The sequence below is a fragment of the Bipolaris maydis genome (assembly GCF_028858645.1).
Source record: "Bipolaris maydis strain C4 unplaced genomic scaffold PSV08scaffold_1, whole genome shotgun sequence".
NCBI classification, from domain to species: domain Eukaryota; kingdom Fungi; phylum Ascomycota; class Dothideomycetes; order Pleosporales; family Pleosporaceae; genus Bipolaris; species Bipolaris maydis.
In genome coordinates, this window is record NW_027093857.1 from 2,890,257 (window position 1) to 2,911,847 (window position 21,591).

General features: G+C 50.8%; 11 protein-coding genes across 11 annotated transcripts; 5 read left to right on the forward strand and 6 right to left on the reverse strand.

Annotated features, from left to right (window-relative positions):
• Positions 1 to 398: 398 nt before the first annotated feature.
• PSV08DRAFT_214389 (Orotidine 5'-phosphate decarboxylase domain-containing protein) lies at positions 399 to 1,947 on the forward strand (the record flags this gene model as incomplete). Its single annotated transcript, XM_014220307.2, has 2 exons — positions 399 to 708; positions 776 to 1,947. The coding sequence occupies 2 exons, from the start codon at positions 399 to 401 to the stop codon at positions 1,615 to 1,617; spliced, it is 1,152 nt and encodes a 383-aa protein (XP_014075782.1). The 3' UTR covers positions 1,618 to 1,947.
• Positions 1,647 to 1,897, reverse strand: PSV08DRAFT_259804 (uncharacterized protein). The gene has a single exon (XM_066092484.1). The coding sequence runs from the start codon at positions 1,887 to 1,889 to the stop codon at positions 1,665 to 1,667; it is 225 nt and encodes a 74-aa protein (XP_065950035.1). The 5' UTR covers positions 1,890 to 1,897; the 3' UTR covers positions 1,647 to 1,664.
• Positions 1,948 to 1,958: 11 nt separating the features above from the next.
• Positions 1,959 to 3,041, reverse strand: PSV08DRAFT_259807 (uncharacterized protein). Its single transcript, XM_014220308.1, has one exon. The coding sequence runs from the start codon at positions 2,690 to 2,692 to the stop codon at positions 2,156 to 2,158; it is 537 nt and encodes a 178-aa protein (XP_014075783.1). The 5' UTR covers positions 2,693 to 3,041; the 3' UTR covers positions 1,959 to 2,155.
• Positions 3,042 to 4,045: 1,004 nt separating this feature from the next.
• On the forward strand, positions 4,046 to 6,397 carry PSV08DRAFT_398312 (heterokaryon incompatibility protein-domain-containing protein). Its single transcript, XM_066093557.1, has 2 exons — positions 4,046 to 4,980; positions 5,023 to 6,397. Exons 1-2 carry the CDS (start codon positions 4,176 to 4,178, stop codon positions 6,228 to 6,230), a joined length of 2,013 nt encoding a protein of 670 aa, XP_065950036.1. The 5' UTR covers positions 4,046 to 4,175; the 3' UTR covers positions 6,231 to 6,397.
• A 1,062-nt stretch (positions 6,398 to 7,459) lies between these two features.
• Positions 7,460 to 8,739, forward strand: PSV08DRAFT_376753 (uncharacterized protein; the record flags this gene model as incomplete). The annotated part of the gene is made up of 3 exons (XM_014220310.2): positions 7,460 to 7,828; positions 7,879 to 8,091; positions 8,150 to 8,739. The coding sequence occupies exons 1-3, from the start codon at positions 7,480 to 7,482 to the stop codon at positions 8,737 to 8,739; spliced, it is 1,152 nt and encodes a 383-aa protein (XP_014075785.1). The 5' UTR covers positions 7,460 to 7,479.
• Positions 8,740 to 9,147: 408 nt separating this feature from the next.
• On the reverse strand, positions 9,148 to 9,750 carry PSV08DRAFT_346584 (uncharacterized protein; the record flags this gene model as incomplete). Its single annotated transcript, XM_014220311.1, has 1 exon — positions 9,148 to 9,750. One exon carries the CDS (start codon positions 9,748 to 9,750, stop codon positions 9,148 to 9,150), a length of 603 nt encoding a protein of 200 aa, XP_014075786.1.
• A 1,203-nt stretch (positions 9,751 to 10,953) lies between these two features.
• On the forward strand, positions 10,954 to 12,615 carry PSV08DRAFT_214394 (GMC oxidoreductase; the record flags this gene model as incomplete). The annotated part of the gene is made up of 1 exon (XM_066092114.1): positions 10,954 to 12,615. The coding sequence occupies one exon, from the start codon at positions 10,954 to 10,956 to the stop codon at positions 12,613 to 12,615; it is 1,662 nt and encodes a 553-aa protein (XP_065950037.1).
• Positions 12,616 to 12,843: 228 nt separating this feature from the next.
• Positions 12,844 to 13,866, reverse strand: PSV08DRAFT_242992 (HSP20-like chaperone; the record flags this gene model as incomplete). Its single annotated transcript, XM_014220313.2, has 1 exon — positions 12,844 to 13,866. The coding sequence occupies one exon, from the start codon at positions 13,864 to 13,866 to the stop codon at positions 12,844 to 12,846; it is 1,023 nt and encodes a 340-aa protein (XP_014075788.2).
• A 999-nt stretch (positions 13,867 to 14,865) lies between these two features.
• PSV08DRAFT_193672 (uncharacterized protein) lies at positions 14,866 to 15,749 on the forward strand. Its single transcript, XM_014220314.2, has 3 exons — positions 14,866 to 15,194; positions 15,267 to 15,429; positions 15,481 to 15,749. Exons 1-3 carry the CDS (start codon positions 14,973 to 14,975, stop codon positions 15,552 to 15,554), a joined length of 459 nt encoding a protein of 152 aa, XP_014075789.1. The 5' UTR covers positions 14,866 to 14,972; the 3' UTR covers positions 15,555 to 15,749.
• Positions 15,750 to 16,164: 415 nt separating this feature from the next.
• Positions 16,165 to 19,298, reverse strand: PSV08DRAFT_406791 (Spt20 family-domain-containing protein; the record flags this gene model as incomplete). Its single annotated transcript, XM_066093750.1, has 6 exons — positions 16,165 to 18,067; positions 18,110 to 18,550; positions 18,593 to 18,770; positions 18,807 to 18,832; positions 18,869 to 19,098; positions 19,154 to 19,298. The coding sequence occupies 6 exons, from the start codon at positions 19,296 to 19,298 to the stop codon at positions 16,331 to 16,333; spliced, it is 2,757 nt and encodes a 918-aa protein (XP_065950038.1). The 3' UTR covers positions 16,165 to 16,330.
• Positions 19,299 to 19,704: 406 nt separating this feature from the next.
• Positions 19,705 to 20,952, reverse strand: PSV08DRAFT_193675 (D-isomer specific 2-hydroxyacid dehydrogenase; the record flags this gene model as incomplete). The annotated part of the gene is made up of 2 exons (XM_066091993.1): positions 19,705 to 20,366; positions 20,439 to 20,952. 2 exons carry the CDS (start codon positions 20,950 to 20,952, stop codon positions 19,843 to 19,845), a joined length of 1,038 nt encoding a protein of 345 aa, XP_065950039.1. The 3' UTR covers positions 19,705 to 19,842.
• Positions 20,953 to 21,591: the final 639 nt, after the last annotated feature.

Here is a 21,591-nt window from a genome sequence, read left to right on the forward strand (position 1 = left end):
CCTCGACACGACACGACACGACACGCCTGACTGACTGCCTGCTGGCCGACTGGGCCGACCCGGCCGTCGACTTTCCCTTGACCACCTGCTGGTCCGCTTCGGCTTTGGCTTTGGCTTTGGCTTTGGCTCTACCTGCAAGTCCCCTCACTTGATCTCTCCCTCGTCTGCTCTTTTGACTCTTTTACTCCCCTCCCTCTCTTTCTTTTTCCTCGACATCTTCCCTTCCTTTTTTCTTCTTCTATAAAATAATCACACGTCCAGCTCGCGGCTTCCCTCGTTCCCTGCCTGCTGCCGTTGTCGCTGCCCCTCACCACCCCGCGCCCACAGTCTGCACAAGACTCACCACCGAACAAAACACGCGACTGGCCACCCCAACCGCGCCCGTCTTCTCCGTCGCCATGTCCCCCCATTTCACCCTCACCAGCACCTACCGTGCGCGGGCCTCGTTGTCCTCCGCCGGTCCTCTGGCCTCATACCTGCTTAGTTTGATAGCCGCCAAGCAGACCAATCTCTGCCTCTCGGCCGATGTCGAGACCTCTGCAGAACTGCTGCAACTCGCCGAAGAAGTGGGCGACTCTATCTGCCTGCTCAAAACACATTGCGACATCGTCACCGACTGGTCCGACAGGACAGCCCAGGCCCTAAGAGAGGTCGCCGCGCGCAAATCCTTCCTCATTTTCGAAGACCGCAAATTCGCTGATATTGGAGGTATGTTTGTCCACCACTCGTTTGTTCGCTACCCTGCCGTCTAGACGAGCTGCTAACACCATACCAGAAACCGTACAGAAGCAGTACACTTCTGGCCACCACCGCATCGCCCTGTGGGCCGAAATCACAAACGCCCACGTTCTGCCCGGTCCCGCCATCGTTACCGCACTCGAGAAAGCTGCCGAAACAACCATTGCCAAGTACAACACTTCTGTAAACACCGAGATTTCCGCTACACGGCAGGTAAACGGAGCAGGCGACGACGAAGATGACGACCAATTTGATGACGACATGAAAAACCCCGACTTCACCATCGAGTCCCCAATCGAGATGGAGGGCGAAGAGAGAAGACTGAGCATCCGCGCTCCCGACAGGAAGCAAAGTGTGGTGAGCGTCACGACTTCCATATCCATGCGCACAGAAAGCATATCACCCCGTCCCGAACCCAACGACAATGGAGAAGACGTCTTCAATCTCGATACTGCCACAGAGCTTATCCGTCTCGGCCCGCCACCGTTTCTGCGTTCGCTCCTTTTGCTTGCTGAAATGAGCTCCGAGGGCCACCTCATGACGCCCGAATATCAGAAGACAACGGTTCAGATTGCCCGGAGCCATCGAGACTTTGTCATGGGCTTCATTGCCCAGCGCAGCTTGAATTCAGAGCCCGAGGACAATTTTATTACCATGACTCCAGGTTGTCAACTACCGCCTCCAGGTCAAGAGGGCAAGAAGCTAGGCGACGCCCTTGGCCAGCAGTACAACACCCCCCATAAATTGATTTACGACCAAGGATGTGATATCATCATTGTCGGGCGTGGTATTGTCCGAGCACAAGACCGCAAGTCAGAAGCAGAACGCTACAGGAAAGCCGCATGGACAGCCTACGAGGAGCGAGTACGAAAAGTATAAGCGCCTGTTTTCAAAAACCCTTCTTTTTTCTTTCTTTCTTTTCCTTTTCAACGTGGGTGACGGACCCATGTAATTCTGCGCTGGCCATCTACCCGACGTATTGACTCTGTACGGCTTGCCCTGAAAGGCTTTTTGAGGCGCCAAATGCCTTTGAACACGACAAGCAAAAGCACATCATTACACTGAAACGGCGGGACCCATTCGGTAGGCGGAAACGACAAGTCTAGACGAACAATGTGCGCCACTACAAACATGACTGCAATACAGATCATGAATCATATGCAATGTTCGGTTTAATTATCAATTACAAGCTATTCGTCTTCTGTCCCACAGTCAACCCCACATTACCCTTACTTATCAAGTAACCCCAAAGTCTCCGCATCAACCAGCCCTGCATCAAAGATGCCTTTCCGCCATGCCCAAGCTCAAAACTAGCCCACCTAGCACATTGCGCGTATCTGGTAAGGCGAAGACCCACTGGCATGATACTTGCATGCCTCTGATACCTTGACCCATCTGGTACCGATTGTACGGCGTCCTAAAGATTTCGAGAATTAGCCCCCAACCTTTTATATGTATGTGCAAAATATAGCTGAAGCCGATCACGGAAGCTGGTTTGGCTTGACTTACCTTTTGGAACGAAGAAGAAACCGTGCGCCCCTCCGTTGTTGTTCATGCACTGGTCTGCATTTCCGCACGGCTTGTTGTCGAGGGGAGCTGTTCCATACGTCTCACCTAGGACTTTGTTGTCGACTGATACCTCAAAGATCTCGCATCTTAAGTTCCTATCGGTCACTATCAAGATGGCATTTTCTGGAATGTCAATTGTGTCGGTTGCGAGTTCACCGTTTTTGAGCGAATTAGGCTGATGGGCACCCTCAATAGCTTTCCAGTCGTAGATGATTCTTCCTAGGCATGGTTTGGACGCAAACTTGTACGGCTCAGGATCAACTTGGGGAGGTGGAGGTGGAGGCGGCATTGGGTCGGCTGGCATCGGAGGTGGAGTTGTGTTTCCTGGGAATGAAGGTCTGGGCTGGTTAAACATCATTCCATCACTGCAGGTGCAACCACACATTTCAGGAGCCGGATTGCCACACGTGATAATGGGCGCTTGTCCTAGTAGTAGGAGCTTGCATTAGTATTTGCAACTTGGGCAGGATCATGAAAACGTACCATTCTGACACGTTATAGGCATGTCAGAGCCCAATTGCGCGCTTGCAATGCCGCCGAAAAGAAGAGTCGTGACTGTAGAGAAACGCATATTGTTGGTTCCGTCAGGGAGATTGGAAGTGATTTTCAAAGCTGAAGTTGTTCAAGGCTGAGGTTGTTCAGAGCTGATGCCGATGGTGCTATTTTGAATACGGAAATCTGTCGACTTATATAGCTTTTCTCTCTCACTCAGAAATTCCCATTGTCCCAAAGCAACTATTCAAAAAAAAAAAGTAAAGTGTTGAGAATACGGGGCACTTTGGTCACTGTCTTCCAGCACAGATACTTGCATGCAGTAGTCGTGCAGCCAAAAACAAATCGACACTATTGCCAATGACGACACTTACCCAGAGTAAAGCGCTTTGAGTAAAGCATCGTGGTCTGACTAAAAAGTTCAAAGTACATCGAAGCTTTTGATGTGTATCATAAACAATATACACACACACACACACACACACACACACACACACACACACACACACATACTCTCTCTCTCCCCCCTCTTAACTAGGCACTATCAACATACTGATTCATGATGCTCGACATAGCCATTTGCTTTCCGCAGAACCAAGCTACTCCAATATATCTAGCTGCACATACTACGCACACGCTGAGATCATCACGACAACCCTACCGACGATACCTTTTAGCGGCGAAGCCTACACTAAAGCGCACTGTGTGTTACGTACAGCCACCAAAAAAAACCATCATCATGCGACCAAAGACTGCAAGTAGGTTCAAAGTGGGCCAATAAGGCTGCCAAAGAGCAAGAACTTGAATACTAATCTCAGGGTACTGTATTCGTTTTTTTCTGGGGGGAAGTTTTGCTGTCACGGTGAATAATGGTTTATACGAGCTATGACTTTTTCTGTCTCAAGGTTTTGTTTACTTTACTTTTTACTACAGTGTGAACGGTCCATAGTAAGAAAAAGAAATATAGCTACACTTTCCCTTCTAGGCCTGAGTCCTTGAACTGTTCGTTGTATGCCGTTGTTTCCTAGTCGCAAAGGTACTACAAGAAGAAGGAGGGCCCTTAGGCTAAAGAGACTACGGTCATGTGCATAGAATACATATACAGTGCCTAGCGATTGGGTTCTCTCCTCAAATGCAGCCTTGCTGGAATCTGTGCTACGTTACACAAGGATATAACCCCACCTAACGAGTTTGGTCTAGCGTCAGCCTGTCAGTATATGTGAGACAAGAGGACGACGCATACTGCAGTGGTTTTCGTATTATCTGTGCCTTTCGGACATCCTCCCTTGTCCCGCTACACACTCGTCTTCACTTGTTCCACACGCATCAGCATTTGCACAGCTACGTCCAGTACCGTGAGAATACCGCTTTCATCCATGGATATGTATCATTATACAGCGCTTGAATCCGAGAACTCGGATTTCCGACTCTTGAAGCTACTGAGAGGGAGTGGCTCTGAACTCGAATGCGAGCTCTCCCCGCAGTCACTGCAAAACTTACACCTTCCATACGAAGCTCTTTCCTACACATGGGGTAGCAGCGAGCTTGTGGAGTGTATAAAACTTAATGGAAAGCCATTTTGGATAACGGATAACCTATATGCGGCACTGCGAAACCTGCAGTTACACGATAGGGATCGCATTCTGTGGATCGACGCGATTTGTATAAATCAAGAAAACAAAGCGGAACAGAGTCAACAAGTCCAGCAGATGGGGCAAATATATGAAAAGGCTGAAAAACTTCTCATCTGGTTAGGCAAGGCGACACCGCAAATCATCGCCTTGATGGAAACACTCAGCCAATTTCGAAACACCGATCCTGATTATCACTACAAGCCAGAAACGTTCAAAGACTGGAATTGGAAGGATCATTCCATCGCAATCAAGCAACTTTTGAATCGAGAATGGTTTACAAGGGTCTGGATCCTACAAGAGGCAGCCAAAGCCCACAGAGCCGATGTCTGCTGTGGCGTTCGGTCCATTCCAACGGAAATTTTTGTCCTCGCACTCTCCTTTGTAGAGCAAAAGTTTCCGCCACACTGTCAACCTGTATTAGACATAATGGCAAAGTCATTCCGGTCAAGTTCCTGGTGGGCACAAACACCCAACTTACACACCCTTCTGCACAAGTTTCATGGGAGCAAAGCAACTGATGAACGCGATAAGATATATGCCCTGCTTGGTATGTCTTCAAATCCTCTAGACACGAAAAACATCACCATAGACTACCAAAGGCCGACCTCCAAGGTTGTTCACGAGGCTGTTGCATATCTGCTCCAATCGACGCAAACAAATCAATCAAACACATTCACTATGAACGATGTCCTCGATATCATGTGTTCCTTTACGACACTGGACGTTACCTATTTCGTTTCAGCACAAGAAATTTCTACAGAGGCGACCTCCTCTAATCGTCCATCAGGATACGAGACGATTGAGCCATATCAGGCCGAGATCAAGTTTTCAGGCATAGCAGTTGTCAATGACCCAACAATTCTCTTGTTTGAGGAAAGGCCAGAGGAGAGCCTCGAGGACCAGAAGACATGCTACAGTCAGATAGTCGGGCTCATGCCAGATCAGCAATCTACCAGAGCTGTGCAAGACTATGATGAAGCACTGCATATACTTTCGTGGGGGAATGCAGGGCATCATGTAAAAGTGGCCGTAATAAGCGATAAGCCAAAGGCCATATTGAAGGCTGCAATGAGAGGATATGATCAAGTTGTCAGACGGTTGCTGCATATAAAACTAGGAGTTGCACAAGAAGAAGAATGCGAGGCGCTCGTACTACAGAAGGTTGTTACAAGAAGACTTGCAGGACTATTACCATTTCTTCTCAACACAGAAATAGACGTCAATGCCCAGGGTGGAGAGTACGGGAACGCACTTCAAGCTGCTGCTTCTCGTAGTAGTAATGAAGAAATAGTGAAGATACTGCTTAACGCAGGCGCGGACGTCAATGCCCAGGGTGGATACTATGGGAACGCGCTTCAATCTGCTTCTGCTACTTCTCGTAGTAAATACAGAGTGCGTAGTAAAGAAACAGTGAAGATGCTGCTTGACGCAGGCGCGGACGTCAATGCCCAGGGTGGATACTATGGGAATGCACTTCAGGCTGCTGCTTATAATGGCTGGTATGGCATAGTGGAGGGGCTGCTTGACGCAGGCGCGGACGTCAATGCCCAGGGTGGAGAGTATGGGAACGCGCTTCAAGCTGCTTCTCGTAGTGGTAATGAAGAAATAGGGAAGATGCTACTTAACGCAGGCGCAGACGTCAATGGCCAGGGCGGATACTATGGGAACGCACTTCAAGCTGCTAAAAATAATAGACCTGATACATATAGAAACCCTCAAACCGAGATGGTAGTGGAGATGCTGCTCGACGCAGGCGCAGACGACACCGACCAAGATGGAGAACAAAGTTGGAGCTAAGTATTGATCAGTCAGACTGCGGTCACTCTGGCCAGTCGAGAATCAGCCGTATCTTTTATTGCAGTGTGTCGGAGTGAGGGCTCTCGATCACCAAGACCAAGGGTACGCTCGACAATAGTTTCTCTTTTGTAGTAGGAAGTTTTGTATGGTTAGTTTATCAATCATTTCCAGACTGCCCCTCCCCGAGTAATTGTTTCTGGAGTTCGTCGTTATGCACTTCCAGTCATTGCTGCTCTACCGCTGATGTGTCTGCTATACAAGGGAAGAGGCCGGTCTGGTATGTAGAGAGCTTGTTTGCAGGCTAAAGTTTGCTGTTCAATTGGCCTTGTGGCGTGTGAAGTGCCTCCATTACCCTTTTAGAGTTGTAGCAGTGTCATCTAGCAACCTCACGCCCATCATTTCCTCGTGCTCGTGTTCGTCATCGCCATCACCCTCTGTATTACCGCCGTCATTTTCTGAGAGAAATAAATCTCCAGGGGTATTGAGGACGGATGAAGGCAGTTGCCTGACAGCTCTGCGCACTGCTGACGTTGCTCAAGAGTCAAGGGTACTCCTTATTGATCGCCAAAATTTGCTGTGCCACAAACAGCACGTAGCCTTCGTCGCTAGTAGTGAGGCCCTCGGACTCTGCTCTTGTATGAAGCATGTACCTTCTGATGTTATTTCGACACAAAGTGAGCGTACGTAGCGTCCATGGCGAGACAGCAATTGAATCTTGTTGAACGAACAAACCGAAGCCAAAGTATGTTTCTACTCAACAATAAATGTTTTTCAATAGTTCACAAAAGCGGCAGGGTAAGCACAAGACCCCAAGTACAGTCTTATCTGTTCCTACCGAGTTGTCATGACTCGTGCGAACTTCCGTCCCACCGCACCGGGACAGCCGAAACGATCCGCCGATCCCAAGTCAATGGTTACTCGAATACATGTAAACACAATGCCGATGTTCTACTCACGGTTATCCTGTCCTGAATCAGTTGACTCTGTGGCCATGACGACCTGTATCTACCGCTCGTACCCGAGACTCGGGTCAACTACGTACGAGATGCCAAGAGTCGGTCAGGCTGGGCACCGTCACTGAGTGGACAACACCCATGCCGACCTTCCTGTTTGCGACAAACAGTTCTATTAGGATGGACAGTTGGAGCAAGACGGTTGAAGTCTTATCGGGCCATGGTAGACGTATAAAATGGACGTTGGTAAGCTCTAGCATGGCCATCGTAGCCTCAGCCAGCTCTACCACGCGAAAATGCAGCTTCTCTCGGCAATTGCGACCACGGCGGCTCTCGTCGGCAGCTCACATGCGCTCAATTTCACCAGCGATGTTGTGAATGGCGTTCCTGTTATCCAGGGCCTTAACCTGGCGGACGTACCTCCCCAGACAGTCTCCAAATACTATATGCGCGCGGGCGAGCTCAATGGCGGACACCCGGTTTACATACCCATCATGGTTGCGCGTGGAACAGAGGAGAGTCTGCACACGGGCAAGAAGCTGTCGCTTTCGGGTACCATTCACGGTGACGAGCTGAACCCGGTTCGCGTGGTTCAGCGCGTCTTCGAGCAGCTCCAGGACCAAGTTGCAACACTTAATGGCACTGGTATGATGTTCCAGTCGTCATATTGAAATCTGGGGCTAATCTGGATCTAGTCATTGGTATCCCGACCATCAACCCCATGGGAATCTACATGAGGCAGCGCAACTACTACACTGCTGCTGGAAGCGGATCTCTCATTAACGTGAACCGCATTTTCCCTGGCATTGCACCTGCGGAAGGGGGCAGTGGACCGAACATCCTTGCCTACAACATCTGGAACCAGATCTGGGCCAACACGAGCAACGTCGATGTTGGTATCGATCTCCGTACGTTCTCTATTCTCAAATTCATGTCCAGAATTTCCAACTAACAATCTTGGACTAGACACTCCCAGCACAGGCGCGGACACCTCTCTATGGTGCTATGCGGACTTCCGCCTTCCCTATGTCGAGCGCCTCGCCAAGCTCCTCCAGCCCGACACGCTGAAGATCGATGTCGGCGAGCCCGGCTCCATCGAGACTACTTTTGTTGACTATGGCATCCCCTCTCTCACCGTCGAAATGGGCCAGGCCAGAGTCTGGAACACTACCCTCGTCAACCGTGTAGTCGACTACGTAAACCGCGTCATGGTCGATTTGAAAATCACTCCCTCCAACACGACTGTCGAGCCCGATCTAAGCAAGACTTATGTCATTACCACCTTCCACGATACGTACACGCAGTACGGTGGTTTCGTCGAGACGCTCGTTAGCGTTGACGAGCCTGTTTCAAAGGGCCAGCCTATCGCCAACGTTCTGAATGCTTTTGGCGATATCCTTGAGACTGTTGTCGCACCAGAGGATGGACGCATGTTTTCGATCCCAAGGGATCCTAGTGTAGAGCCTGGTGCGAGTGTGGGCGAGATTGCGTACAACAGCACCGACCCGGCTTGTGCGGATGGATGCATTCTGTCTGGGCCTCAGCGAAGGCGATGATTTAGTGATTTATCGTAATACCTAATTATAATCGCTAATGCAGATACAAAAAAATGCAGTTATGGTTAACGTGAAGAAATCTTGCTCGATATACCCGTAGAATCTGGCTGTGGGGCGTTGTTGACATCATATGTCTTCTGCCCATACTCAAATGCTTTCCCAAATGGAGTAATTTTTTCATGTCCCCACACATACTATGATCATTTGATTTCTGAGAGTCGACGCATTGATTTCATTTTATAAATCACCATGTCCGTGTGAGACGAGGAACTGATCAATCAGACGGACTGCATTAGCTGACTCCCCACGCCCTGCAGAGACAGGAGGAAACAAATTCGGTTCCTCTGTGCTGTTGTTCCTGGAAACTCCCAGATACCAATCATGCATCCCTGCATCTTCCCCCACGCACTAATGCCTGTCATCCTCCGCAGCAAACTTCACAACCAAATACACCATTATACCCATCGCTAAACAAAGCGTCGTCCCACCCACTAGCAGCAACGCCAGCTTGACCTTCTCAATCTTCTCGATATTCTTGGCCCTCTCATCTTGCTGCAAGACGTGAGTCAAGCGCTCCCGTCCACCCATCTCAATGTCTGGTGTATGAAAAGTACGAGGTTCACGATTTCCAGCGCGAGCTGCATGCACAGACGGCGGTGATAGGCTGAATACACGGCTGATGAGCGAAGGGCGAGGTGGGGTACGGAGAGGTAGCTCGGTCGGGAAGATGGAGGAAACGAGAGTTGGAGAGCAGGAGAAGGACGTCGGGTTTGGCTCTTGGTTGATGAAATGGCCGGGCGTTGAGGGTGTGTGGATGGGAGAAGAAAGGTGGGGGGTGTTGCTCCCGACGTTCAAGTCTGACAAGGTCAGGTCGGCACCAGAGGGAGTGACCAGCCTGGGTGGTGCAGGCACAGATGTATTGTTTGCGTGAACGCTGTTGGTAGTACGGTCGTTCGCCATGTCGTCCTTTGCTTCAATTTCAACTGTAGGGAACTTCCGAGTTGCAGACATCGTAGTAGTTGAGTGTGAGGTGGTAGCTTTCAAATAGTGAAGTGCGAGAGGTGGGATAAAGTAGCTTTAGGGATAGTGTTGACGTAATTAGGAAGGTGAGACCCGTTTGATGGAGTGAATGGAGCGTCACAAGCTCCATGTTCACCAACGGGAATCCCTTCATCTACTAACGTATCGCTACATTGGGAGCATGTGTACTACCGAAGTACGCTCAAGGATTCTCGTCGGGAATACTCTATACCAGATTCAGTGTAGTCCAACTACGGGCCACTACCAGTCTCAGCATGTACCTGCCATATGAGCTTATAGAATAACAAAAGCGATACTCTAGCCCTGATCGGGCACATTTACTCGGAAAATACCTATCAACCACCTGCTAGAACAATCTCAAGGATGCAACAACAAACATCTTCCCCTCGAAGTACACCGTTGGCTGCAAACTCATGTTCGAAAAAGTTAGATCCTCTCTACCCCATCGACGACCCAGTCCAAAAGTAAACAAGGGAGCAAAGGAAGTTTGTCAGTTCACAATTCCTGGGATATATCTGAATGAAGATGCATGTCGAAGCGGGTGAGACTATCCTGCCCCCATCTCGCCAAAGGTGCTTGCTCGATATTGACTAGTTGAGTTTTCATGCATGTGGGCCTCCAAATCAGTTAGAGCGAACCAAGGTAGTAAGAAAGGCAATGTTCATTACTGTTACTGTTGAGTACAGACCTCATACGCGATTATCACAATGAACCGCGCTTATACTTCAGATATTGCATGACAAGATTCTGGGGTAACACCGATCAGATGCTTGTCGTTTTGACGAAGACGGGCGTGGAAATCTTACAACATATTCTACCTAACCTAGTTCGATCACCAATTTTGCATCGATATCTTTCGTTCTTGTTTACCCGACGAATCGCCTTTCCTTATTTAACCGAGGCAACTGCAATCAGAATACGCCCCATAGAATCTATTGGAAGACCAATATGCCTTGTGCTGCCGATTTAGGAGAAAAAACTGCTCAAGACAATCTCATGTAAGCGCCCAACAAAGCCTCAAACGCCTAAATCTCACCCGCGCATCAGCGTAAAATGTTCAAAATTAGTCGAATCAATATACAAGAACTCACTCTAAAAGGCGTATAAGTAGCCCTATGTTGGTGGCCCACCCCACCATGCTTGGATTCAGTCATTCCTGATCCCATAGTCACAATGGAGTCCTCATTCAACTACGTCATTGCAGGCGGAGGCACTGCTGGTGTCGTGATTGCTTCTCGTCTAAAAGAATACCTACCCAACTCTAGCATCGCATTACTCGAAGCAGGTCCAAACGCAGTAGACGATCCCGCTATCGACAATGTCGCGGACCCACTCAACTGGATGCCGCTATTCCAGAAAGGTTTCCTCATAGACTACTCAACCACACCACAAGAACATCTGGGTGGCAGGAACATCATGAATGTTGCGGGTCGTTTGCTGTCAGGAGCAAGTGGTGTCAACATTGGGTTGTGGATGCGTGCCTCTGCTGCTGATCTGGACGTCATGGCTGAAAGAGCGGGAAATGCAAGATTCACATATGGCAATATGAAAAAGTACTACAAGCGCATAGAGACGCATTTCGATGCGACAGCCGATAAAGATCGGTATGGCTTTGAGGGCAAGATTCATACTGTAGGTGGAAGAAAGTATCCAATCCGGAACCTTATCCAGGAGAGTGCAGAGAACCTGGGCCACAAGTACAATCCAACCAGGGGAGACCCAACAGGTCTGGGGGATATCACGCAGTGCTGGCGTGCTACTTCCGAGTCTACTGCAACACGGCAACACAGTGCCAAAGTATACGACCTAAGCGGCGTCGAAGTCTTTTGCGATACATCCGTAGCTCGCATTCTTCTCGACGACTCAAAGCGAGCGATTGGAGTGGAACTTACCTCCGGCAAACGCATCATGGCTACAAAAGAAGTCATAATTTCATGCGGAACCCAGGTCTCACCAAAGATTTTGATGCTATCTGGCATTGGACCCGCCGACGAACTGGCCAAACACAACATCCCCCAAACCGTCAATTCACCCGCCGTAGGTCAGAACCTCTGCGACCACAACGCCATGACGATGTACTTTAAGCTCAAAGACGCCTCAAAAGGCTATGCCCGCCCCTTCAACGGGTATACAGAACCAGCATATGGCCAGGGTCTCCCCTTTGACTTTTGTTTGTTCGCGAATATTCCCGACACAGAGCTTTCTCCGCACCTCAAGGACGATGGCATCCGCATTGATGAACCGCAACAAGAGAACCTTCTACTGAGGCCAAACCGGTACCACTACCTCAGTTTGGCGGTTTACTACCCTTTTATTGTTGACCCGACCATTTTCCCCACGGTCAAGGAAGATGGCGCTCATATTTCGCTTTGTGCATTCCATATGCTTCCCATGTCTCGCGGTAGCGTGACCCTCAACTCGGCGGATCCCAACGATAAACCTGTGTGCGATCCGCGTTTCCTCGCTACTACCACTGATCGGTTTATTCTGCGTCGCGCTGTGCGTGAGAACTTGCGCCTGGTGGAGACGGGGCCGTTGGCTGCGGAGGTCGAGGGCGAGGTTCCGCCTGCTGGTGCGCAGTTCTCCGCGTTGACGACGAAGAGTAGCGATGAGGAGATTGATGAAAGGATAAAGCAATTTGCAGGTACAATTTGCCATCCCATGGGTACATGTGCGTTGGGAACGGTGTTGGACGATGCGTTCAGAGTTAGAGGAGTCGAGGGACTGAGGGTTTGCGATGCTAGTGTTCTCCCGGAACCGATTGCTGCTATGCCTTCTTGTACTATTTATGCGTTGGCGGAGATGTGTGCTGATCTCATTGCTGGGAAGGCCTAAGTCTTCGTTAATGGATGAAGGAAGGGCGTGGGTAAGGCAACAAGTCGCTCTTTACGAAATGAATGAGAATGGGTCACGAAATAACATAATCTTTACAATGTTCACTATGTATTTAGGAAATATGTTGATTACAAGTACCTACTCTTCATATTGAAACGCAAAAGAGCATCCATACATATCGCTACACTATGCTATCCCATCACTACTTCACCCGGCTTCTTGAAAAAACTACTCAATGTCCACTTTGCGGATTTCTACGTAGCCCGAGTCCAGCTTGGGCACTTCAACCCTCAACACACCGTCCTCCAACTTGGCAGTGATTCCATCAGCATCAATACTTGCAGGATTGACTCTTGTTCCTAGACGAATCTTCCTCTCAAAAGCGCCCACCTTCCTCTCGTCAACAGCAAGTGTCTTCAAGAACTCCTCGGTTCCGGGGCGGTATATGACACCAGCAACGCTTAGCTCGCTTTTCTCAGCATCCCAGTTCACACCCACGTCTTCCTTTTTGGCACCAGGAAGGGAGATGTGAACCACATAGGCTGACTCGGTATCGAAAATGTCAGCTTCAGGAGTATGATCTTCGTTTCCAGATGATCTGGCCTTGTTTCCAGAGTCATCGTTTGAAGGACGTGAGTCGTTAAACTGGTTGAAAAGGTGAGTGACAAAGGTGGATGGGTCGAAAGAGTTGCCCCCAAAACCAAAGGGACCGCCTCCATGTGGACCCCCGTGTCCCCATGGACCCCACCCTCCGCGGCGACCGCCATGATAAGGGCCATGGTGAGAACCGAATCCATGGTGCGGTCCAGGACCGTGGCGAGGCCCAAAGCCATCCCTGCCACCAGGTCCACAGCGGCCGCGTGGTCCTCCACCACAACGGCCATGGCGTTCTCGTCTGTTTGCACAGCCTTCGTCACGGGCTTCGTTGTCAGAGCCGGAGGTGCCAGACGGACCCTCCCCGTTGTCGTTTGCATCATTCATCTCTGCATCCTTTTCTCCTGCAGGCTGATGTTCATGATGACCGTGAGGAGGAGGACCACCACGATGGGGCATTCCTCTACCCCCACCAAAGAATCCGTGACCCCAAGTCCAAGGGGCAAATGGATCTGGAGGCCCATGAGGCCCTTGCTCGTTCTCAGCACCGTCTTCGCGGTTCTGGCCAGAGCGAGGTTGTTGAGCGCCTTGCTGCTCAAGACTTGCAATGAAGTCCCAGAAAGGCGCTGACTGGTTCATGTATGCAACTGAAGGCATATTGATAGTTTGTAGATTGTGATGATGGATTGACAAGAAGTTGTAGACTTGAGTGTTCGGTTGATATGAAATGTTGCTTTCCTTTTCAAGCATATTATACACAATGAAAGGCTCCAGGCACCACTTTGCACGTGCAAGCGTACGTATGTGCGACACCCCTTGCTGCAATCGCCACAGCGTCCAGTCAGTCACATTACACGCCATCGATATCGAAAAGCCAATCGCATGCTATATTTCTAGTTTCCTCGGAAGCATACAGAAACAACGAGAAGGATCATCGATGACAAGCTCCTCTATCCAGTGTCTAGAGCGTTGTCTGACCACGTTATAGGTAGGCAGTAGAGTATTGCGCGTCCGAGTGGTCGGTGAAACCGGAGGCTAGTTTCGTCCGATGTGGCGGTGGCTGCAGGGAAGAGGATATGATTGGCTGTCTGGGCTACAATAAGGGTGTGCTCCACGCATGGCTGACAAGTCTGTCGGTAGCTTCTATTGTCCGAGTTGGATGTTAAGTGATCAAGGTATTAGAATGATAAAGAAGGACGAGGAATGACAAGAAAGAGAAAGGGAAGTGTGTCAAGAGGACGCTTGATCGTCAACAGTATGTGCAAGGTTGTATCTTAGCTGGGAGTATCTTAGCTGGGAGAACCCATATTCCGTCGTCTGGTAATCGTTTCTTTTTTAGTAGTTCTAGAGCATTACTTTACTTACATACTTGGTTCATGGCAATCAATTGGTGTTACATATTAGATTCCTTGGGCTGGAGCCAGAACAAGCGGCGGCGAGCCAGAGTGCCAAGAGAGTAGCTCACCAAAGGAACCAGTGACAACAAGCTGATGACGCATGATTCGACGATATCGTCTTGCACAAGGCTGAGGTGGCGAGACTGTCCAAGCAGGAACGGCGCGGGGGAGGGGTAGCTGCCATTAGCTCTGCCGCGAGCTCTGCCATGACGCTATAGGTTTGCAACAAGCAATGGTGCCCCACCTAAACTTCTCTTTCGACTGCTTTCAACCATCCACTCTAAACTCCACTCGCCTCTTCTTTTCACCTCCACTGAAATCGATTTCTGCAACATCAATTGTTAACCAAGCAAAAATCTAACCACCATGTCCTCGACCATCCCCACCTCCACCTCCGTCCACGAGTCTGCCGTCATCGAGGCGCCCTTCAGCGATGTTTGGCACCTGATCAAGCTCCAGGACTTCAGCAAGTTCTGGACCAAGCTCGAGAAGAGCGAGTTCGTCAAGGGCACATCGGACGAGACCGACATTGTCAAGTGGACATTCAAGGACGGCACAGAGCTCGAGGTGAAGCAGGAGGAGCACTCAGTACGTACATTTTTTTCTCATTTCCGTGGTTTCTTTTTTTTCTTCACGAGTCGCTAATTTGGAAAATTCTAGTCCATTGACCATTTCATTACGTACTCCGTCATTACTTCCAAGCCAGAGCTTTCATACTCTTCGGTCGTCTCCACCATCCGCGCATACCCCGTCACATCTGGCAAGCACCAGGGACAGACATTCGTCACATGGTCTGGCAACTTCAGTAGCGACGCTGATGCCAGTATGTAGTTCCCTTCTGTTAAATTCTGCTCTCTGTTCTAACATACTCTAGGCGTGATCCAAGACGCCAAGTTCAAGCGCCGCGAGGCTCTCGCTGACCTTGCTCAGGCCGCTTCGAAGAAATAGTGTTCGAAACCAAAGCATTGGGGTGAAACGAGTCCACAGAACTTTACATTCACGGGTGACTTCATCGTATATTCGTGAGTTGCCCTGTAGCTGCTGAAAAGTACATGTCAGTGTATGCTAGAAACTGGATGAAAATTGGCTTGTATGATAGTAGTAACGTCAAAGAAAATGAACGACACCAACATTTCGCATCCACTGTTTAGTCGAAAGTGATGAACAGCATTGATTGAGAAATAGTAGGGACTGTTGATGCACATTATTTTTGTTTTTTCTACTTGCCATACGTCACTATACAGAAGAAACTTGGTGGCTGGCGGGACACGTTCCCCAAGACCTAGAGAATAGTGTATTCGTCACTGGAGCCCAACAAGATATACTCATAAATCAACATCATCCTAACAAATGCTTTCCTTCTCAACAACGTCATTTCAGATGCTACTTACAAATCGCTACAAGAAGGTAAAACTATGGACATTTTTAAATGAAATGCGCAGCAACAAACCGCACCATATCAAAAGCGCTAGCGAGAGAACAGTACAAAAAATTTGGCATAAAACGGAAATCCATCCCAGACCAGGGGTATCTTGAAGCAACTTTCTTCTTTTTTTTCATTTCGCCCAGCAAATGCTCCCAAAACACCCATTGGTATCCAGTTCAGATCTCGGATTGTCTTCCGTTTCCAGGAAGAAAACGCCAAAGGACATTGAAACACAAAACGAGGGCAGGGTACAATGGTACTTGTTGACCAAGTCTCCTCTTGAGCAGTCTCATAGTGGTTAACCGGTCCATCCCATATCGCCGCCTTGTTGACCGCCCGGTTGTCCCATCCGCTGAGCCTGTTGCTGTGCCTGGCGCATCATCATCATCTGCTGCATCTGCTGCTGATTCATCTGATTCATCTGGTTCATGCCTTGCATGCCTTGCATGTTCTGCATGCCTTGCATACCAGTGTTCATCTGCCCGTTTTGCATGCCACCCATGCCGCCGTTCATCTGGCCCATCTGGCCCATGTTCATGCCTTGGACATTTCCCATGTTGCCCATGGCATTCATGCCCTGCATCGTGCCTTGCATGCCGCCCATAGCATTCATGTTGCCCATCATACCCTGCGGTAGCTGGCCACCATTTGCCATGGCCTGCTGGCGCATTTGCATGATTCGGTTCTGATTTGCCGCTGCCTGGCGCTGCTGTTGGAGCAGTTGTTGATACTGCTGCATTTGCATTGGATTCGCAGGGTTGGCATTCTGCATGCCACCCATTTGGCCCCCGTTCATTTGATTGCCCATGCCATTCTGCATTTGTGCCATCTGCGCTTGTTGCTGTTCGCGTTGTTCCCGCTGTTTGATTTGTAGCTCCATGTGCTGCATCTGCTGCATGATCTGTGGGGGTATGCTTTGCGTGTTGCTGTAGTTTTGCATAACCGTCGCCTTCTGTTGCTGGTACCGTAGCCGCATCTGTTGCAAGCTCATGTTAGCAAAGGCCATGCCTTGCTGGGGCATAGCGTTTTGCGGCATGGCCCCTTGGGATGACATGTTTTGCATGCCCATTTGCTGTTGCTGCTGCTGTTGATTTTGGTGCTGTTGTTGCAATTGTCGGAAATAGTGCTGTGCCAGCTGCTGGCGGTAGGCCTGTGGGTTTTGGTTGGGAGGGACACCAGTTTGCTGAATATGTTGTTGGGCCTTTTGGAATGCCATTTGCTGCATTTGTTGTTGTTGATTACCCGGAGATCCTCCTTGTTGCTGTAGCTGCTGCATACGCATCTGTTGCACGCGAAGTTGCTGCATTGCTTCGGGTGTCATATTCTGACCAGGCTGGGGTGTCTGCATCATCATTGGTGTCTGACCTTGCATCGCCATAGACGGGCTGTTTTGATTCATGCGACTCGGTGTAGGCGTCATGTTACGATTTGGCATTGACGGGTTCATGACTGGCGTACCCTGAACAATATGGGGTGTACCAGTGCGGCTTGGATTTTGCTGCTGGCTGATTGAGCGGGCCATTTGGTTCTGGTGATGAGAGATAGAAGACGGCGGTCGCGCTGGACTGTTGATGGCTTGGTTGGAGGCCGATGGCACCATTGGAGTGCCCCCAATAGGATGTGAGGCTTGACCACCGACCCGTGGGGATGCTGCGGAGGCGGTCATGGGTGTCTGTTGGCGTATTGTTGGCGAAAATTGGGACTGTGTTGCTGATTGAGGCGTCTGTGTAACTTGTGCTGCTGCAGCACTCGCCATTTGGTGCTGTGCTGCCGCAGCGGCCCGTAAGGCTTCGTTTTGCTGCAATTGAGTCTGTTGCAATTGGTTCTGCTGGAGCTGCGCCTGGTGTTGTGCTTGCTGCCGAAGGGCTGCTTGTTGACGCTCAGCAACTTCGGCCTGTTGTCTGCTTTCCAATTCTCTCTTCCTCTGAAGTTCCGCCTCCATTTGTGCTTGTCGTTTAGCCTGAGCAATGCGAGCGTCCTCCTCCTTCTTCCGTCGATCATTCTCTTCGTGATTGGCCCGGATGTTGGCAATGGTCTTGAAACGTGCAAACGTTTGCGAGTTGGCGGCTGCGCGCACTGCATTATCGTCATTTCCAGTAGCTGCGGCTGCCATGACACTTTGGAATTCGTCACCAGCAAGCATAAAGCGCTGTAGACCCTGCGCTTCGGCTTCGTCCGCGGCCAATTCCGCGGTCGTTCTCTTGCGGGTCTTGCGAGGAGGCGCAGGGTTCTTGTTGTTCGGGTGCGTAATAGCGTCCATGAGCGCAAGCGATTCCCCAAAACTCTTGGTGGGTTCCAAATAAAGCGGCGGGCAGGTATTATTCAAGACTTCGGCTTCGAACTCGTGGAGATTGCTGTCGTCAAGGACCATCTTTTGGCGCTTCGGGCTGGGGCCGTTGGGAAACGTCGGTGTAGAAGGTACACCGGTCAACGGGGTTGGCGGCATACCCGCAGCTCTGCCTTGAGCCTGCATCCTCTTCAAGGCGGCCATGTCTGGAACAGGCGTCGTGGCCAGTAGCTGTATGTCGGCCAAGTGTGACAGCGGAGTTGGGAAGAGTACCACAGTTCTGACTTTGCCGAGTCCTGCCTGCTTGTTTGGTGTACCGTTCTGGCCAGGAGCAGGCATGTTCTCTTTGTCCTCTTTGGCGTCCCCATCTTTGCTCTGAGCCGGGGGTTGCGTAGGCTTCTGTTCAGGCTTGTTGACCGGAAAGGGAGCATAAGGAGATGGAGTGATGAAGCTATTATAGTTATGGATTGAGAAAGCGTTGGTAGACCCTTCTCCAGTATTGTTGGCATCGTCCTTGGGTTTCACACCGCTCGAGCGGTAGTCGTGCACTTCGACAATGAGGCAGTTGTCGTACCAGGGTGTGTTGAACTCATACAGCTCCTCTACCATGTTGTGAGGCACCACCTTGTCCTTGATAGCCTGGAGAAGCTCGCGCATGGGCGAAGCATAGGACAATGTCTCCTGGGAGTCATTTAGACGAAAGTGCTTGGGGTGCAGGTATACGCGGAGGGAAGGTGGTTTTCCCTTGTGCTTGGCCAGGATATCCTGCTGCGTGTATACTGAGCTACATGTTAGTTGTTGCAAGACATACGGTGCTTTTGGCGGAGGGCATACCATATTTCCTGACCTCTTCTGGCTTCGCGCTGTCGTCCTCCATGTTGGACTGGCGTGTGGCGGTGCGCGCGACTCCGGGCCGTTGGGACTCCCGACGCAAACGTGGAGGTTGCGACGGGCGTGCAACTGCAACTGAGCCCGACATGGTGGTGGTGACGGAGCTGGAGCTGGTGAATATGTCGGTGGGGCGGCTGTGGGACGGGCTTGCCGCCGGGGGAACCAGAGCCGACGGCGGCTGGAAGGCTTGCAGTTGCGGGATACAAAGGGTGGGCGCAAAGGTGCGCGCGACACCCACCGAGGGATGGCAGTGCGCGGAAGAATTGACAGCTCGAAGAGGCGGAGGGTGTTATTGGTGATGTTCTGACGCGTAGAGAGAGAGCCGACGTGATGTTAGTTGATGGCCCGAGGCGATGCGCCGCTGCCTTGCAACCGCCAAGCAGGGGTCCTAGGGTTTCATCATCTGTCACGTGATCTGCACCAATCCGACGACACTCCAACCATCAAGCCTCAACGCCACAACATCAACATCATCCCAGGCATGTAGCGCGGGGTCTTGCATATGCCCATACACTCGGTACCATAGTTTATTGTTCCCGCCATCTCTAGGCTGGCTGGGCTGAGATGTGAATCTAATCGGCTTCAAAGATGACAAACCAGAAATGATTCCTCGCCCTTGGGTATTGGGCTTGTTATACAACAACATTGATCTCGTTGCCACTTACCCACCCCTCTACCGTCTCCTTCAATATGTCACCTAGATTCTTAATGGTCCTTTGCGAGAACCACGCTAGGTGCGGGCTCATGGTGATGTTCAGATCCTTTGTCTCCTCCTCGAGTAATGGTGTATCTTCAGGTCCACCGGCAGGCTCCACTTGATAGACATCCGTGGCATAGCCAGCGATGCGCTTCTCCTTAAGAGCCTGGACGACAGCTGCCTCATGCACGATGCCACCCCGCGCTATGTTGATGATGACAGAGTATGGATGCATTTTGGCGAGCTCCTGTGTGGAGATGAGGTTGAGTGTCTCAGCGGTTCGGGGCAGCGACAAGACGAGCACAGTAGACTGGCGGAGGACATCGTCAAAAGGAATGCGGCCATCAGACGTATCTGGGGCTGGAAGGATGTCACTGAGTGCAGGCGTCGCGGGTGTCTTGCGGCTGGCAACCAGTACGTGCATGCCGAGTGCATTGCCCAATGCAGCTATCTTTTTGCCTGTGGTCGTTGATTATGATCAGCCCAGGATCTTGCATCCTAAACAGGGCAGGGAGAACGAGTAAAACGCACCCAGACCACCGTATCCGATAACGCCCATGACCTCGTCCCTGCACGTAATGGGCGGCTTGCCATCCGGAAGGCGCATGTAGTGGTTGACACTACCCTTGTCCTTCCATTCGCTCGGTTGTGCTCGTGTTATGCGGTCGAGCAATACGGTGCGCCTCCTGGCAGCGAAGTAAAGGCTGATGGCGTGTTCTGAGACGGCGTCCAGATTAGCCCCCGGACAGTTTGTTACGCGAATGTTGCGTGACCGACAGGCATCGAGGTCGACTGGGTCGGTGCCTGTTGCGGAGACGGCTATGTAGCGCAGATTGGGGGTAATGGTGGGGTGCAAAGTTTCGGCATCCAGTCTAAGCGTCGTCACAATAATAATGGTGGCATTGCGGATGCGTTCGTGAAGTTGGTCACGCGACGAGGTTGATTCGTAGGCTGTGAGATTGTAGGTAGTGCCCGGAGCAAAAGCGAAGCCGTCGACGGGGAGGGGCTGGTGCTGCTTCTCCAGAGCGACAATCTCGTGATGCATCATGTATTTGTGTATGCATGTGTACAGTACGCAGTATGGTCTGCCTCCCCTTCTCTCGATCTGCGCTTTATACCGGGCGCTGCTCCACACATGCACACCATGGCCCCAGTCCCCCACCGATAGCCATTACCGCATTTGACACTGTAGGGCGCGTTCGGCAGCTGAACAAGTCGTGCAGAACCAATGTCACCATCCATCAATGCATCAGCCTCTACTTACCTGTCCCCCTTATTCATACACTTGCTCGCTCCACGGATACGAGCCCATGCAGCTCCAGCCTACTAAGTAGAGTAGCTTGGGCGACCGTGGCCCCGGATCGCTGCCAGAATCTGGAGCGTGAGCCGAAGCGGGCGGCTGCCATGGCTCTCTTGGGAGATACACTCGGACAAATGCGATTGGTTCGGCCCCCGATTCAAACACGGCGCGCTGCGAAATGCCTCCTTCACTCCCCACGCGTTCATCAGCGCATGGCTCTCCTTCATGCTGGCCCTGGGTCAGCGTTGCATTGCCATTGCCATTGCCAGGGACTCTCCTTGAAGCATGTCGTCAGACGGCCGGCTCATCATCGGCTCCCAGCAGCGCCACCTCTGGCCCACTTCTAGAAACCCTCTCATTACCCAGGCAGTGGAGCGCGGAGCG